A 15,716-nucleotide genomic window follows, 5' to 3' on the forward strand; every position below is an offset into this window, starting at 1 on the left:
AAATAAAAGCAGGGATTTCTGCTAAATTCAAAGGTGAAACCAATTTTTTTTTTTTCCAATTTGTGAAGGTTTTACCTATCGGATATTTTTGGCAAATCCATTAGAGTCTGTCGGTTAAATAATGAATCATTTCTGATGAGCAGCATTAGTTAAACAGCTGCAGAGCTGCGCTTCGTGTGTATTTGTGCATGTACGCCTGCTGGAAAAAGTCACTCAGAATGTGTCATCCAGGATAAAGGGCTGGTAATGCAGAATGTATAAACAAGAAGGTACAAATGCTGGTGGTTTGGGGGGCATTGGAGACCCTATAATGATACCAATAAAAACTACAGTTTGCCATACAAAAAAAAAACAAGCCTTGTACATGTCTATTGATGAAAAAAGAAAAAATCCTTTTTTTTTTTTTTTCTATTTTTTTCACACATTGAACACCACCGGGTTAGGCAAGTTTCACAAGTCCTGATATTTCTGGTATCAGAAAAACTGGTACCGGAGATGTCAGTGTGTGAAATACTTGTGGCAACCGAGAGACGCATCAGTACCGCACGCACCGACACCAGAGAAGCAGCGGTACAGTATGTGCCGTTCCGAGGCGCCGGGTCCTGAAGAAGATGACTCTCGTTGTTCTCCCCTGCTCTGTCAGCGAGCAGGGAAGAATGATGAGACTTATATTCAACTAATAAGAGACAGCAAGCGTCGGCTGATGGGGCTATTACTTCCATCAGCCTACACCTGCTGCCGCTAATAACAGTGACAGCAGGAGCGGCTGATGGTAGTATTCATTAGCTGCCGCCTGTGTTGTAAATAAATAAAGAATATGGCTTGGGTTCCCCTGTATTTTTGATAACCAGCCAGGCAAAACACACATCTGGGGGCTGCAACCCTCAGCTGTCATCTTCAGCAAGGCTGGTTATCAAGAATAGAGTGGTCCCCACTCTTGTTTTTTTTAAATTATTTAAATACATAATTTAAAAAAAAAAAAACAGCATGGGGTCCCCCCCATTTTTGACAACCAGCTTTGCTAAAGCTGACAGCTGGGTGCTGGTATTCTCAGGCTGGTAAGAGGCCATGGATATTGATCACCCCCAGCCTAAAAATAGCAGCCCATAGCCGCCTAGAAAAAGCACAGGTATTAGATGCGCCAATTTTGGAGCTTTGCCCGGCTCTTCCCACTTGCCCTGTAGCGGTGACAAGTGGTGTAATATTTTTGGGGTTGATGTCACCTTTGTATTATCAGGTGACATCAAGAACATGGCTTAGTAAGGGAGAGGTGTCTATAAGACACCTATCCATTACTAATCCTGTAGTTATGTGGTAAATAAAGACAACAAAAATAAAGTCCTTTATTAGAAATAAAACAAAACACAGTTACACTCACCTAGCGCCTAATTCCATTAAATCCCCGTCTCCTGTAATATAACAAAAATAAAAAACAATATCCTACACCTGTCCGTCATTCTATCCCAAGCCATAATCCATGTCTGGGAGATAAATACACTGCTCAAAAAAATAAAGGGAACACTTAAACAACAGAATATAACTCCAAGTAAATCAAACGTCTGTGAAATCAAACTGTCCACTAAGGAAACAACACTGATTGACAATCAATTTCACATGCTGTTGTGCAAATGGAATAGACAACAGATGGAAATTATTGGCAATTATCAAGACACTCAATAAAGGAGTGGTTCTGCAGATGGGGACCACAGACCACATTTCAGTGCCAATGCTTTCTGGCTGATGTTTTGGTCACTTTTGAATGTTGGTTGTGCTTTCACACTCCTGGTAGCATGAGACGGACTCTACAACCCACACAAGTTCCTCAGGTAGTGCAGCTCATCCAGGATGGCACATCAATGCGAGCCGTGGCAAGGTTTGCTGTGTCTGTCAGCGTAGTGTCCAGAGGCTGGAGGCGCTACCAGGAGACAGGCCAGTACACCAGGAAACGTGGAGGGGGCCGTATGAGGGCAACAACCCAGCAGCAGGACCGCTACCTCCCCCTTTGTGCAAGGAGGAACAAGAGGAGCACTGTCATAGCCCTGCAAAATGGCCTCTAGCAGGCCACAAATGTGTATGTGTCTGCACAAAAGGTTAGACACTGACTCCATGAAGATGGTCTGAGGGCCCGACATCCACAGATGGGGGTTGTGCTCACAGCCCAACACCGTGCAGGACGCTTGGCATTTGCCACAGAACACCAGGATTGGCAAATTTGCCACTGGCGCCCTGTGCTCTTCACGGATGAACGCAGGTTCACACTGAGCACATGTGACAGACGTGACAGAGTCTGGAGACGCTGTGGAAAGCGATCTGCTTCTTGCAACATCCTTCAGCATGACCGGTTTGGCAGTGGGTCAAAAATGGTGGTGGGGTAGCATTTATTTGGAGGGCCGCACAGCCCTCCATGTGCTCGCCAGAGGTAGCCTGACTGCCATTAGGTACCGAGATGAGATCCTCAGACCCCTTGTGAGACCATATGCTGGAGTGTGTCAGCAGTTCCTGCAAGATGAAGGCATTGAAGCTTTGGACTGGCCCGCTCATTCCCCAGACCTGAATCCGATTGAGCACATCTGGGACATCATGTCTCGCTCCATCCACAAACGTCACATTGCACCACAGACTATCCAGGAGTTGGCAGATGCTTTAGTACAGGTCTGGGAGGAGATCTTTCAGGAGACCATCTGCCTCCTCATCAGGAGCATACCCAGGTGTTGTACAGTATGGAGGTCATACAGGCATGTGAAGGCCATACACAATACACAATACTGAGCATCTTTTCCTTGTCATGAGGCATTTCCGCTGAAGTTGGATCAGCCTGTAATTTTATTTTCCACTTTGATTTTGAGTATAATTCCAAATCCAGACCTCCATGGGATATTCATTTTGATTTACATTGATAATTGTTATGTTTTATTGTTCTGAACACATTCCACTATGCAATGAATAAAAATTTGTAACTGGAATATTTCATTCAGAGATATCTAGGATGTGGTATTTTAGTGTTCCCTTTATTTTTTTTGAGCAGTGCAGTTTTCAACCTGGACAGTGTCAAGATGCGACCGTCCCGGCTGAGAACCACTGGGGAATGAGCTCCTGCGAACCAGAAACACACTGACATGTGCACAGACCCATTCACTTGAATGTGTCAGTGTCTCCGGTACCTGTGAAAACTGTCACCACATGTACTGGATATACTGACTTGTGAAAGAGCCCTAAATTAATCTCATGGGATCGTGGGCTTGCATTTTTTCTACTTTATTTCACCCCCACAAGGAACTCCCCCCCCCCCCCCCCCACATCTTTTTCAATAAGAGTATCTTTCTAAACTACAATTCAGCACTCCTAAGTCATAAAATATATGGCACTTAGATAAAAGAAAATTTTCAATATTTAAAATGTGTGATCCAAATACACATTTTTTTTTTTCTTTGCCTTGATTGGTGTTTTGTTCAGCTAGATCCCGAGTGCTTATAAATGTTACATATGTAGATTCCCGGAGAGTCTGCAAATAAACATTCTTTCCTATCTTACAGAGATTGCATAGATCTTAGAAAGGTCTTAACTTGCACTTTCCAAACATATGAAAACAGAATACCAAGTAGTGGAGATCATTATCTATGGAAAATATGACCCCATTAGGATTCTCTCTATCTGAGCTTCTGATATACAGTGCTGGGAATTTAAAGGGGTTGTCTGGGCTTTTCACATAATCTCAGTACATATCTGGGCTGCAGAATTATGACAATAAGTAATATACCTTCTGTCACTAGTTTGCACGGTTTTCAAGATATTCTGAACTGAACGTCCAAGGGGGGGGTTTAATTTGGCATTGAAATGAGAACTAGTCGTAACCTCCTACTCTACTCCAAACATGCCCTCTATAGCAACAACCCCACCCTCCATAGCTACAGGCCCACCCCGTCCACATGAAGCAGCCCTCATCACACAGTAACAAATCCTCCCCCTCTAGCAGCCTCACTGCAGAGAGAAGAGAGCTGCTCCTCCCCCAGACACACACTGAACAGTGATCTATGGAAAGTGAAACTAGTGAGGAGTGAAAATCGTCCTGTATTCTGGGCCACTCCATGATTACAATACATAACTCATTATCAGTAATTCCTTCCCTCACTGTCCCAGGCTGCTGGCAGCAGTGAGAACAGACTGTGTGATGGCCAGTGATGGGGGTCTGCAGCTTCTAATCTGCACAGGGGATGGCAGTCACTGGTGTAATCTGTTGTGTGACAAAGCCTCTGCTGTGTGAATGAGACAGCTCTGTGTCACTGATGTCTTCACACAGCAGCAGATTTGGTGCAGTGTATGTGTGAGCACTGTGTCTCTAATGACACAAATACTGATGGGAGCAGCCTGTCCAATCAGCAGCTGTAACAGTGTGAAGTGTTGGGGGGTGTATGTATGTATGTATTGTGCTGATTTCACAAATACAGGATCACTGCTGTGTTCTTTCCAATGCTGGAATAATGATAAAGATGAGTGCTGGTGCAGTTTACTGCCAGCCAATGAGTGGGCAGTGGGTGGTGCTGGTCACTGGAGCTTGCTGGGAGTTTGGTGGAGCTTCGCACATACACTGCAGCGCTAAGAGGCCGATGAAATAATCCAGGGTGCCGCCGTGAGAGGCCTCTTAGCGCTGCAGCCCCTTGCAGATACTGCTCCAGACAGCGCGCTCTCTCTCCCTAAGGCCTGCTTCATCCAGTCACATTGTATCCAGCCCCTTTGATAGACTCGAGCTTCAGTCATTACAAAATAAACAGGATTTCATTCCTGCCTTAGGATATCTTTTACCCTACTGTATCTCTTACAGTCTACTCTAAGGCTATGTGCCCACGTAGCGATTTTTAAGCGTTTTTGCCGCGATTTTCGGCGCGAAAACGCTTATAAATCGTGTACAGAACGCCCCCCTGCATTCCTATGGCATTCCGCACATGCTGTGCTAATGATGCGCTTTTTTCCGCTGCGGATTCGCATCGCGGAAAAAATCGCAGCATGCTCATTCTTTTGTGCGGAATCTCAAAGAATTGCCGCGATTCCGCACCCATAGGAATGCATGAGAATCGCTTACTTCCCGCATGTGGCTATGCCCACCATGCGGGAAGTTAAGCTTCTCATGTGCGGTTGGTACCCACAGTGTGGAGGAGAGGAGACTGTCCTCCAGGCCCTGGGTACCATACCCCTGTAAAAAAAGAATACAAAATAAAAAATCGGGGTATATTTACCTTCCGGTGTCCCGCGCTGCATTCCCGGCCTAGCGTTCCCAGTAATGCCTTGCGGCAAGGCCCTGTAATGACGTAGTCTCGCGTGACTCTAGCGGTCTCGCGAGATCGCTATAGCAACGCGAGACTACGTCATCACAGGTCTCGCAAGGCATTACTGGGAACGCTGAGGCCCGGGATGGCAGTGCGGGACGCCGGAAGGTAAATATACCCCGATTTTTTTAATTTTTTTTTAGCATTTTAACATCCTATCTTTTACTATTGACGCCGCATAGGCGGCCTCAATAGTAAAAACCTGGTCACACTTGTCAAACACTATGTTTGACGAGTGTGACCAACCTGTCAATCACTTTCCAAGCGATGCTTCAAATCACTTGGAAAGTTGTTGAATATCGCACGGCAAAATCGCGATCATAATCGCGGTGAAATCGCGCGGAAAAAAACGCACGATTTCTGGGAAGGAGTCCGGTTTTTAGTGAGCGTTTTAAAACGCTACGTGGGCCCACAGCCTAAAGAAACAAAAAGACCTTTCTGATGAAGGTCCGTTGTTGGACCGAAAACGTTCATATGATATGAGTCTATTTTTGTCTGGATGCACACTAAACTCTGCAGGGTAATCAATACAGAGGAGGACAATTTTATATTACAGGAGGATTTATGTAAACTAGAAGCTTGGGCTGATAAATGGCAAATGAGCTTTAATGGGGATAAATGTAAGGTCATGCACTTGGGTAGAACAAACAAGATGTATAATTATGTGCTTAATTGTAAAACACTGGGCAAAACTGTCACTGAAAAAGACCTGGGTGTATGGGTGGACGACAAACCCACATTTAGTGGCCAGTGTCAGGCAGCTGCTGCAAAGGCAAATAAAATAATGGGATGCATTAAAAGAGGCATAGATGCTCATGAGGAGAACATAATTTTACCTCTATATAAGTCACTAGTGAAACCGCACTTAGAATACTGTGTACAGTTCTGGTCTCCGATGTATAAGAAAGACATAGCTGAACTGGGGCGGGTGCAGAGAAGAGCGACCAAGGTTATTAGGGAACTGGGGGGTCTGCAATACCAAGACAGGTTATTACACTTGGGGTAATGTAGTTTGGAGAATCGAAGGCTTAGGGGTGATCTTAGTACATTATATAAATATATGCGGGGACAGTGCAAAGACTTTTCTAATGATCTTTTTACTCTTAGACCTGTGACGGGGACAAGGGGGCATCCTCTACGTCTGGAGGAAAGAAGGTTTAAGCATACTCACAGACGTGGATTCTTTACTGTAAGAGCAGCGAGACTATGGAACTCTCTGCCATATGATGTTGTAATGAGTGATTCCCTACTAAAATTTAAGAAGGGACTGGATGCCTTTCTTGAAAAATATAATATTACAGGGTATATACACTAGTTTCCTTAATATTACGTTGATCCAGGGAGCTAGTCTGATTGCCGTATGTGGAGTCGGGAAGGAATTTTTTTCCCCAATGTGAAGCTTGCTGTTTGTCACATGGGTTTTTTTGCCTTCCTCTGGATCAACATGTTAGGGCAGGTTAGGATAGGATATGGGTTGAACTAGATGGACTTAAAGTCTCCCTTCAACCTTAATAACTATGTTACTATGATAACTAGTGAGACAGTTTTATAGGTCGGGTTGTTGCGGATGCTGCGATACCAAATATACAGTGGGGCAAAAAAGTATTTAGTCAGTCAGCAATAGTGCAAGTTCCACCACTTAAAAAGATGAGAGGCGTCTGTAATTTACATCATAGGTAGACCTCAACTATGGGAGACAAACTGAGAACAAAAAATCCAGAAAATCACATTGTCTGGTTTTTTTTTCATTTTACTTGCATATTATGGTGGAAAATAAGTATTTGGTCAGAAACAAAATTTCATCTCAATACTTTGTGATATATCCTTTGTTGGCAATGACAGAGGTCAAACGTTTTCTGTAAGTCTTCACAAGGTTGCCACACACTGTTGTTGGTATGTTGGCCCATTCCTCCATGCAGATCTCCTCTAGAGCAGTGATGTTTTTGGCTTTTCGCTTGGCAACACGGACTTTCAACTCCCTCCAAAGGTTTTCTATAGGGTTGAGATCTGGAGACTGGCTAGGCCACTCCAGGACCTTGAAATGCTTCTTACGAAGCCACTCCTTCGTTGCCCTGGCGGTGTGCTTTGGATCATTGTCATGTTGAAAGACCCAGCCACGTTTCATCATCAATGCCCTTGCTGATGGAAGGAGGTTTGCAATCAAAATCTCACGATACATGGCCCCATTCATTCTTTCATGTACCCGGATCAGTCGTCCTGGCCCCTTTGCAGAGAAACAGCCCCAAAGCATGATGTTTCCACCAAAATGCTTTACAGTAGGTATGGTGTTTGATGGATGCAACTCAGTATTCTTTTTCCTCCAAACACGACAAGTTGTGTTTCTACCAAACAGTTCCAGTTTGGTTTCACAGACCATAGGACATTCTCCCAAAACTCCTCTGGATCATCCAAATGCTCTCTAGCAAACTTCAGATGGGCCCGGACATGTACAGGCTTAAGCAGTGGGACACGTCTGGCACTGCAGGATCTGAGTCCATGGTGGCGTAGTGTGTTACTTATGGCAGGCCTTGTTACATTGGTCCCAGCTCTCTGCAGTTCATTCACTAGGTCCCCCCGCGTGGTTATGGGATTTTTGCTCACCGTTCTTGTGATCATTCTGACCCCACGGGGTGGGATTTTGCGTGGAGCACCAGATCGAGGGAGATTATCAGTGGTCTTGTATGTCTTCCATTTTCTAATTATTGCTCCCACAGTTGATTTCTTCACTCCAAGCTGGTTGGCTATTGCAGATTCAGTCTTCCCAGCCTGGTGCAGGGCTACAATTTTGTTTCTGGTGTCCTTTGACAGCTCTTTGGTCTTCACCATAGTGGAGTTTGGAGTCAGACTGTTTGAGGGTGTGCACAGGTGTCTTTTTATACTGATAACAAGTTTAAACAGGTGCCATTACTACAGGTAATGAGTGGAGGAAAGAGGAGACTCTTAAAGAAGAAGTTACAGGTCTGTGAGAGCCAGAAATCTTGATTGCTTGTTTCTGACCAAATACTTATTTTCCACCATAATATGCAAATAAAATGAAAAAAAAACAGACAATGTGATTTTCTGGATTTTCTTTTCTCAGTTTGTCTCCCATAGTTGAGGTCTACCTATGATGTAAATTACAGACGCCACTCATCTTTTTAAGTGGTGGAACTAGCACTATTGCTGACTGACTAAATACTTTTTTGCCCCACTGTATCTACTTTTATTGTTTATATTTTTTTCATTTTTTTTTATAGATTCAGTATCTTTTGATTTTTGTATTATTTTTATTTTTTTATATTTTTACAATTATTTAAAAAAAATTGCTGTAGAAACTGTCAACTCTGCACTGACAGAGAGATTTGCTGATAATGCACTGGGCATGATCGGCATGTTTCCTAGCTATGGTGACCCGAATATCGATGTCGGGTCACCATGGCAACGATCGGGACCCCGCGTCACACATGCCTGCTTTAGGAATACTGCAATCTCATTCCATCGCAGCATTTTGGGGGTTAAAGTGCCAGGAGCGGTGTGTGACCGCTCCTGGCACTTAGTGACGGGTGTCAGCTGTCAGAATCAGCTGACGCCGGGCGGTAATCACCCGCACACCACCCATGTGTGCGGGTAATCAAACACGTAGTAATCCGTCCCAGGTCAGATAGGCCCAGGTCACATAGACAAATTATTACGTCTAATGTCAGAAAGGGGTTAAAGTGAATCTGTCAGTAGAATGATCCCTCCTAAGTCAGCTATATGGGCATGCAGGTCATGAATAGTTGAATAAAATGATACCTTGATATCTGTGATCCAATGTCTTATTACAGAGAAATATACATTTTTCTTAATATGTAAATGATCTGTTAAGATCTGTGGGCCGGACATAGCTCTCCCAGAGAATCTGCCTCCAGAGCTTATATTAAATGAAAGCAGCATTACCAGTGTGAGACATGTAATGACTGATAGTCTAATCTCCTGATCTACATGTCTCACATTGGTAACAACTCATTTTATTTAAAACTAGCTGAAGAGCCCGGCGCTGCCCGGGCATAGTAACTAACTGTGGTTAGTTATAGCAAATTATAATTATCCTCCATCCCATAGTCCCGCGCCCATATACCCATCACACATCCCCCATCCCATAGACAACCATTATGACATGATAATGAGCGGCGGGGCTTGCAACCTATGATGACATCAGCGTCGCCATGGCAACCATTATGACATCATAATGAGGGGCGGGGCTTGATACACACACACTTTTTCCCCATTATGTAGATAGGGGCAAAATTGTTTGGTGAATTGGAACGCACGGGGTTAAAATTTCGCCTCACAACATAGCCTAGGACACTCTCGGGGTCCAGACGTGTGACTGTGCCAAATTTTGTGGCTGTAGCTGCGACGGTGCGGATGCCATTCCCGGACATACATACATACACGCCCACATTGAGCTTTATATATTAGATAGGCTTTCAAGGCAGATTCTCAGGGAGATCTGTGTCCGGCCCATAGATTTTAAAAGCTCATTTACATAGTAGTAAAAACGTGGATTTATCTGGAATAAGACATCAGATTACAAGGTATAAATTTATTCAGCTTTCTTATGACGTACATGCCCATATGGATGGATTAGGAGGGTTGATCCTACTGACAGATTCCCTTTAATCCTGAAATACAGTCATTCCTAAACCAGGTAGGAACCACTTAAAAAAAAAAATAATCCCACTACCTGAGATTCACCGGGATTCACATTCTTACCTCAAAGGACATTGGTGTCTGTTGGGAACCCCTTGCTTATTTTCAATATTCTATGAAATCCTGATTGTGAATCACTTTGTACGATGCCTCATGGAGCAAGACCTGTGGGTTGCAGGATTCAGGACCTGTGGGTTGCAGGATAATAATAATCTTTATTTTTATATAGCGCTTTACAGTTTGCACACATTATCATCACTGTCCCCAATGGGGCTCAAAATCTAAATTCCCTATCAGTATATGTCTTTGGAATGTGGGAGGAAATCGGAGTACCTGGAAGAAACCCACGCAAACACGGGGAGAATATACAAACTCCTTGCAGATGTTGTCCTTGGTGGGATTCGAACCCAGGACTCCAGCGCTGCAAGGCTGCAATGCTATCCACTGAGCCACCGTGCTGCCTGCAGGACCTTTGGTTTACTGGATGCAGGACCTGCAGGATTTTAGGGTTGCAGGATGCAGGACCTGTGGGCTGCAGGATGCAGGACCTTTGGTTTGCTGGATGCAGGACCTGCAGGATTTTAGGGTTGCAGGATCTGTGGGCTGCAGGATGCAGGACCTTTGGTTTGCTGGATGCAGGACCTGCAGGATTTTAGGGTTGCAGGATTTTAGGGTTGCAGGGTGCAGGACCTGTGGGTTGCAGGATGCAGGACCTGCAGGATTTTAGGGATGCAGGATTTTAGGGTTGCAGGATGCAGGACCTGTGGGCTGCAGGATGCAGGACCTTTGGTTTGCTGGATGCAGGACCTTTGGTTTGCTGGATGCAGGACCTGCAGGATGCAGGACCTGTGGGTTGCATGTGCTGTGCTGTACTGTATATATACATTTTATGGGAGAGGGAAGTGAATGGTGATAGGTAGATAGTTGAGTGGATCATGACCCTTGTACCCAAAGAGTGGGGGAAAATTTTGTCAAGCTCATGGTACTCCGCTCTGTACTTTTACGGGCGCAAGACCTGAGATCAGATAGGATTCGTGACCACCGTTTGAGCTTTTCTGTGTGCTGCCTGGAAACATGCCTCTTGCTTTAATCTCTTCGAGTAGGCCCCCAATATACAGTGATTCATTCTTCATTAGTAGAGTGTGCTGAGAATAGCATTATAGAAAACCCGAGACTGTGCCTATGAGTCGGCACAGACAGTGTGTGCGTCATTACCTTATTTGTCAATACAGTGCGAATTGATTCTTAATTCTCTAATTAAATTTGTTTGGTTTCCTCTCCCCCCCACTTTTAAATAATTTACCGATTTACATAGAATGACAAATGCCATATTAGCTGTGATGCTTTGTCTTACAGTGACACCTCACCCTATTATTCTCTACGCAGGTCTTCCAGTACATCATCCAGCTTCAGCAGGCCTAGTTCTCAAAGCCTGGCGTCTCGAGGAGCTTTCTTTGTTGACGACGACGATGATGAGGTGAGATCTTCCATTATCACAATTTCGAATGTGATATATTGAGCGATAATAATGACTCCACTGTCGGGGTGACACAGTAAGAGTGTAAAATGATAAGGTTTATGCACCGGGAGGATACTTATACCACAATTACAAACAATTACAGTCATTGTGAGATGAGAACGATGACAGAGAGCAGTGTCCTCCTCACAAACACTATCACAGTATCTGTCACTGCCATGTGTTTGCCGGCCTGGAGATGACAACTCTGTGCTAAATCAGTGGACGGATCTACCATAGTAAATCTATCAATGCAATCTATCCGTCCACGTGGAAGTGGGGATTATAGGACTCGTCTTCTCGATAACCAGGATTTTGTCTGACAGCTGTCTCTGCACTGATATGATAGAGAGTCGGCTGTCAATCAAAGTGTCAGGGCGTGGTCACAGCCGCTGTTCACTGTACACTAAGCCGTAACAGGAGCTGTCCATCTATGACTCGAATCCGGAGGCTGCCTGGGCTAATAAAGTCCATTCCCAGCATGGCTTTAGAATGATAAGAACCTCGAGATTTAAGGCCCCTTTACATTTAGCGATGCACCAGAGATCCTGACCACAATACGACCCGGTCAGGATCGCTGGTGCATCGCTAAATGGTCGCTAGTGAGCTGCCAAACAGGCAGATCTCACCAGCGATGCAGCAGCGGTCGGCGGTCGCACTTACCTTTCAGATGCGGCGAGTGTGACCGTCTTCCACCCGCATCCATGGAGTCGCTCGTCGGCTCCAGCAGGAAGCCGACGACGAGAAATGGACCAGGCCGATCTCGCACGATCAGCGATAGCCAGCGGGGGAGCCGGTCGGAGGTAAGTATCACACATAGCGATATCGCTAGCAATATCGCTGCTGCGTCACAAAATCAGTGACGCTTTAGCGATATTGCTAGCGATATCGCTATGTGTAAAGCCCCCTTAACTCTATATCTGCAGGTAATATCGTTTAGGGAAGAGTTGTCCAGAATTAGAATAACACACACCACCTCTGTCTACAGGTTGTGTCTGGTATTGCAGCTCTGTCCCATTAAAGTGATGGGTGTAGTGTTGTAATACCACATACAACCTGTAAACAGAGGTCGCGCTGTTTATGGAAAAAGGCCGCTATGTTTGTTTTTTTTAATCCCGGAAAACCCCTTTCAGTGCTACAGTTCTTTCTTATTATTTCTATTTTAAACTTAATCAAAATAAATGATTGGATAGAGGCCCGGGAATAATCCCAGATGGTGCTCTTCTTTTTACAATAATGATGCCTGATTTGGTTTTTGGCAGCTCTAATCCCATAGTGTGGACGATGTGAAAATTATGGCACATTGCACCTTTAAACAGTATTGTTTCAAAGCTTAGTATTTTTTGTAAAATTAATAAGATATTTGATGCCGTAAATCAAATAAGGATGCATGCGCCGCCAGCTAATAACATAAGTTCAGCACATACACAAATTTTCACCAGAAACAGCCACAACAAACGTAGTTGACTTCAGTCTTCGCAGTTTAATCGCTTAGATCAGGGGTGTCCAACCTTTGGGGCTTCTCGGGGCCACATTGGAAGAAGATGAGTTGTCATGACCCACACAATACCCTCAAGAAGTGACCATGAAGTCACCAAAGGTCATACATAGTAACATAGTAATTAAGGATGAAGGAAGACTTTAAGTCCATCTAGTTCAACCCATATCCTATCCTAACTTGCCCTAACATGTTGATCCAGAGGAAGGCAAAAAAAAACCCCGTGTGACAAACAGTAAGCTTCACATTGGGGAAAAAAATTCCTTCCCGACTCCACATACGGCAATCAGACTAGCTCTCTGGATCAACGCAATATTAAGGAAACTAGTGTATATACCCTGTAACATTATAGTTTTCAAGAAAGGCATCCAGTCCCTTCTTAAATTTTAGTAGGGAATCACTCATTACAACATCATATGGCAGAGAGTTCCATAGTCTCACTGCTCTTACAGTAAAGAATCCGCGTCTGTGAGTATGCTTAAACCTTCTTTCCTCCAGACGTAGAGGATGCCCCCTTGTCCCTGTCACAGGTCTAAGAGTAAAAAGATCATTAGAAAGGTCTTTGTACTGTCCCCGCATATATTTATACATTGTAATAAGATCACCCCTAAGCCTTCGATTCTACAAACTAAATAACCCCAAGTGTAATAACCTGTCTTGGTATTGCAGACCCCCTAGTTCCCTAATAACCTTGGTCGCTCTTCTCTGCACCCGCTCCAGTTCAGCTATGTACTTCTCTTGGAAACCATACTGATTATGAGGATCTGGCATTTTCAGTGCAGTTTCAGTTTTTCAAGACATGAGTCCCAGCGAGTACCTCCCCACCATACCTGACGCTGTGTAGGGTCTCACCAGGTGCCCCTTTGGGGATGATGGTCTTTGTCAACTAAACACCACTCCCAATTCCTCCCCCACCCCTTCACTCCCAACTCAGGCCTGACCTGTGCCCAGCAAGTGGGAAGTCACTACCAATGTTGATGGGGCATGTTTGCTGTTTGTGGCCTCACGTGAAATGGTGTCTTTATCTCTGTTCTTCCAACCTCCAGATATCTGACAGCCTATGGAACCTTTCTCCTATCTTTTCAGGTTACTTCCCCATAACTTGTACCTTCTTGACTTTTTTTTTTTCAGTCTGTCTTCTTTTTCCATGATTCATGTTTCACGCCCAGCGCCTGTTCCTTCCTCAGGTGTCTGGCTCCTGTACATGGACTTACAGTAGGGAACAATCGGTCTCCACTCACTGCTGTTGACTGTACTCATTGATCCCAGAGCAGCTGACCCAGCAGGATTCAATATAGTCCAGCTAACTGGAGGGAGTACTAGTCGCCCAGGAAGAGCAAATATGTAGGCTGCCACACCGTGCTCAGCACTATAAGTAAAGCATAGTGTGTGTGCCTTATAGGCTTACAGCTGGACAGGTACAGGATGGGAGATATGTGTCACTGAGGTGGTTAGCCTCGCTGATATAAATCTGGAAGAGCAGGATCCAAGACAGTTAGTGTTGAGAGGGTTTTTAATGGGTCCAAGTTTTGTGAACGACTACTAGAGCTGGGTGGGACTGGTGGTTCCCATATTTCCACCTCCAGGTCTTTGAAACTGCCTACTTAAGGCAGCGTAGCTGCTTTATTCATGTTCTGGGTGTGGAAGTGGGAAAGACCTGTTATATGCTGGTTGGAAAGTATGCACCACAGCTTTAAATGAAATAAACTTTATTTAAAATTGTGGCATGACTAATATATGGGTTGGTGGACTGATCATTCGGGGCACTGGCCTAGCGTCGCCATTGCATAGCCCTCTTGGCTGCTGATGCAGGGCACAGCAGATGGCCGAATGTAAAGAGAGGCGGGAAATTGGTGAGTTACTGCCAAGGTGTAAAAGATCCCTTAATAATCATAAAAGAAGACTCACCTGACTTCTAAATAGCAAAAGTCTAATGTTGCAATGGTTGGTAGAAATATTATTGATCGCTGCACACCGCCACATCATTACAAAGAGCAGACATAGATTTATTGTACATGAAATTGAGACAAGTAATAACAAAAAGAGTTCTGATAATATTTTGTGTTGGGCCACAGTCATGGCCATCCCGGGCCGCAGGTTGGACACCCCTACTTTAGATGTCATGGTCACTAGCAAGCTCAGCATCTAAGATGTTGACGTCTATCCATCTGATTAGAATGACAGCTAGCAGCCTAATAAAAGCCCTCATGAGTCATATAACTATCATGAACAATCGGGCGACACCAGGAACATTGGGTTCTGCCGTATATATCTGTCCTCATGTGCTGCACTGTCATTTATGCCCCGAACGCTTCTTCTACGTCACGCTCCGAGAATTATTACTTTTTCTCTGAGTTTAATCTTTCTTCTCCTCCGTCACTCGGGGAGATTGTCACTTTAATGAACTGTATTCTCGATCACTGCACAAGATATTAGTCCAAATGAAATTGATAAGAGTCCGTAGCTGTGAAATGACGCAGCGGCGGAGAACTTCTCACCTTCCACCCAACTTCCCGACTTAATTAGACTGTTTGCCGTCTGAGTTATGACTTGCAGCTTTGAAGAAGACGATTGATTTTCTAGAAGTTTATAGCCACCTTAATAGCAATGTCCTATTGAAATATTCATCCATATGTATTAGATATATACCATCAAGATGAATAGCTATGGAATAGATAGATGTGTGACAGATGTAAGATAATACACA

General features: G+C 44.4%; 1 protein-coding gene across 2 annotated transcripts in view; it reads left to right on the forward strand.

The window, feature by feature from the left end:
• MRE11 (MRE11 homolog, double strand break repair nuclease) overlaps positions 1-15,716 on the forward strand; it is a 296,568-nt gene that overhangs the window by 266,200 nt on the left and 14,652 nt on the right. For both annotated transcript variants that reach the window (XM_073582975.1, XM_073582976.1), the window contains one exon: positions 11,382-11,472. In XM_073582975.1, coding sequence (XP_073439076.1) covers positions 11,382-11,472 — 91 coding nt within the window. The remainder of the gene's footprint in view (positions 1-11,381; positions 11,473-15,716) is intronic.

Source organism: Dendrobates tinctorius, unplaced genomic scaffold (assembly GCF_039654945.1).
Source record: "Dendrobates tinctorius isolate UK_male_01 unplaced genomic scaffold, ASM3965494v1 ptg000075l, whole genome shotgun sequence".
Classification (NCBI taxonomy): domain Eukaryota; kingdom Metazoa; phylum Chordata; class Amphibia; order Anura; family Dendrobatidae; genus Dendrobates; species Dendrobates tinctorius.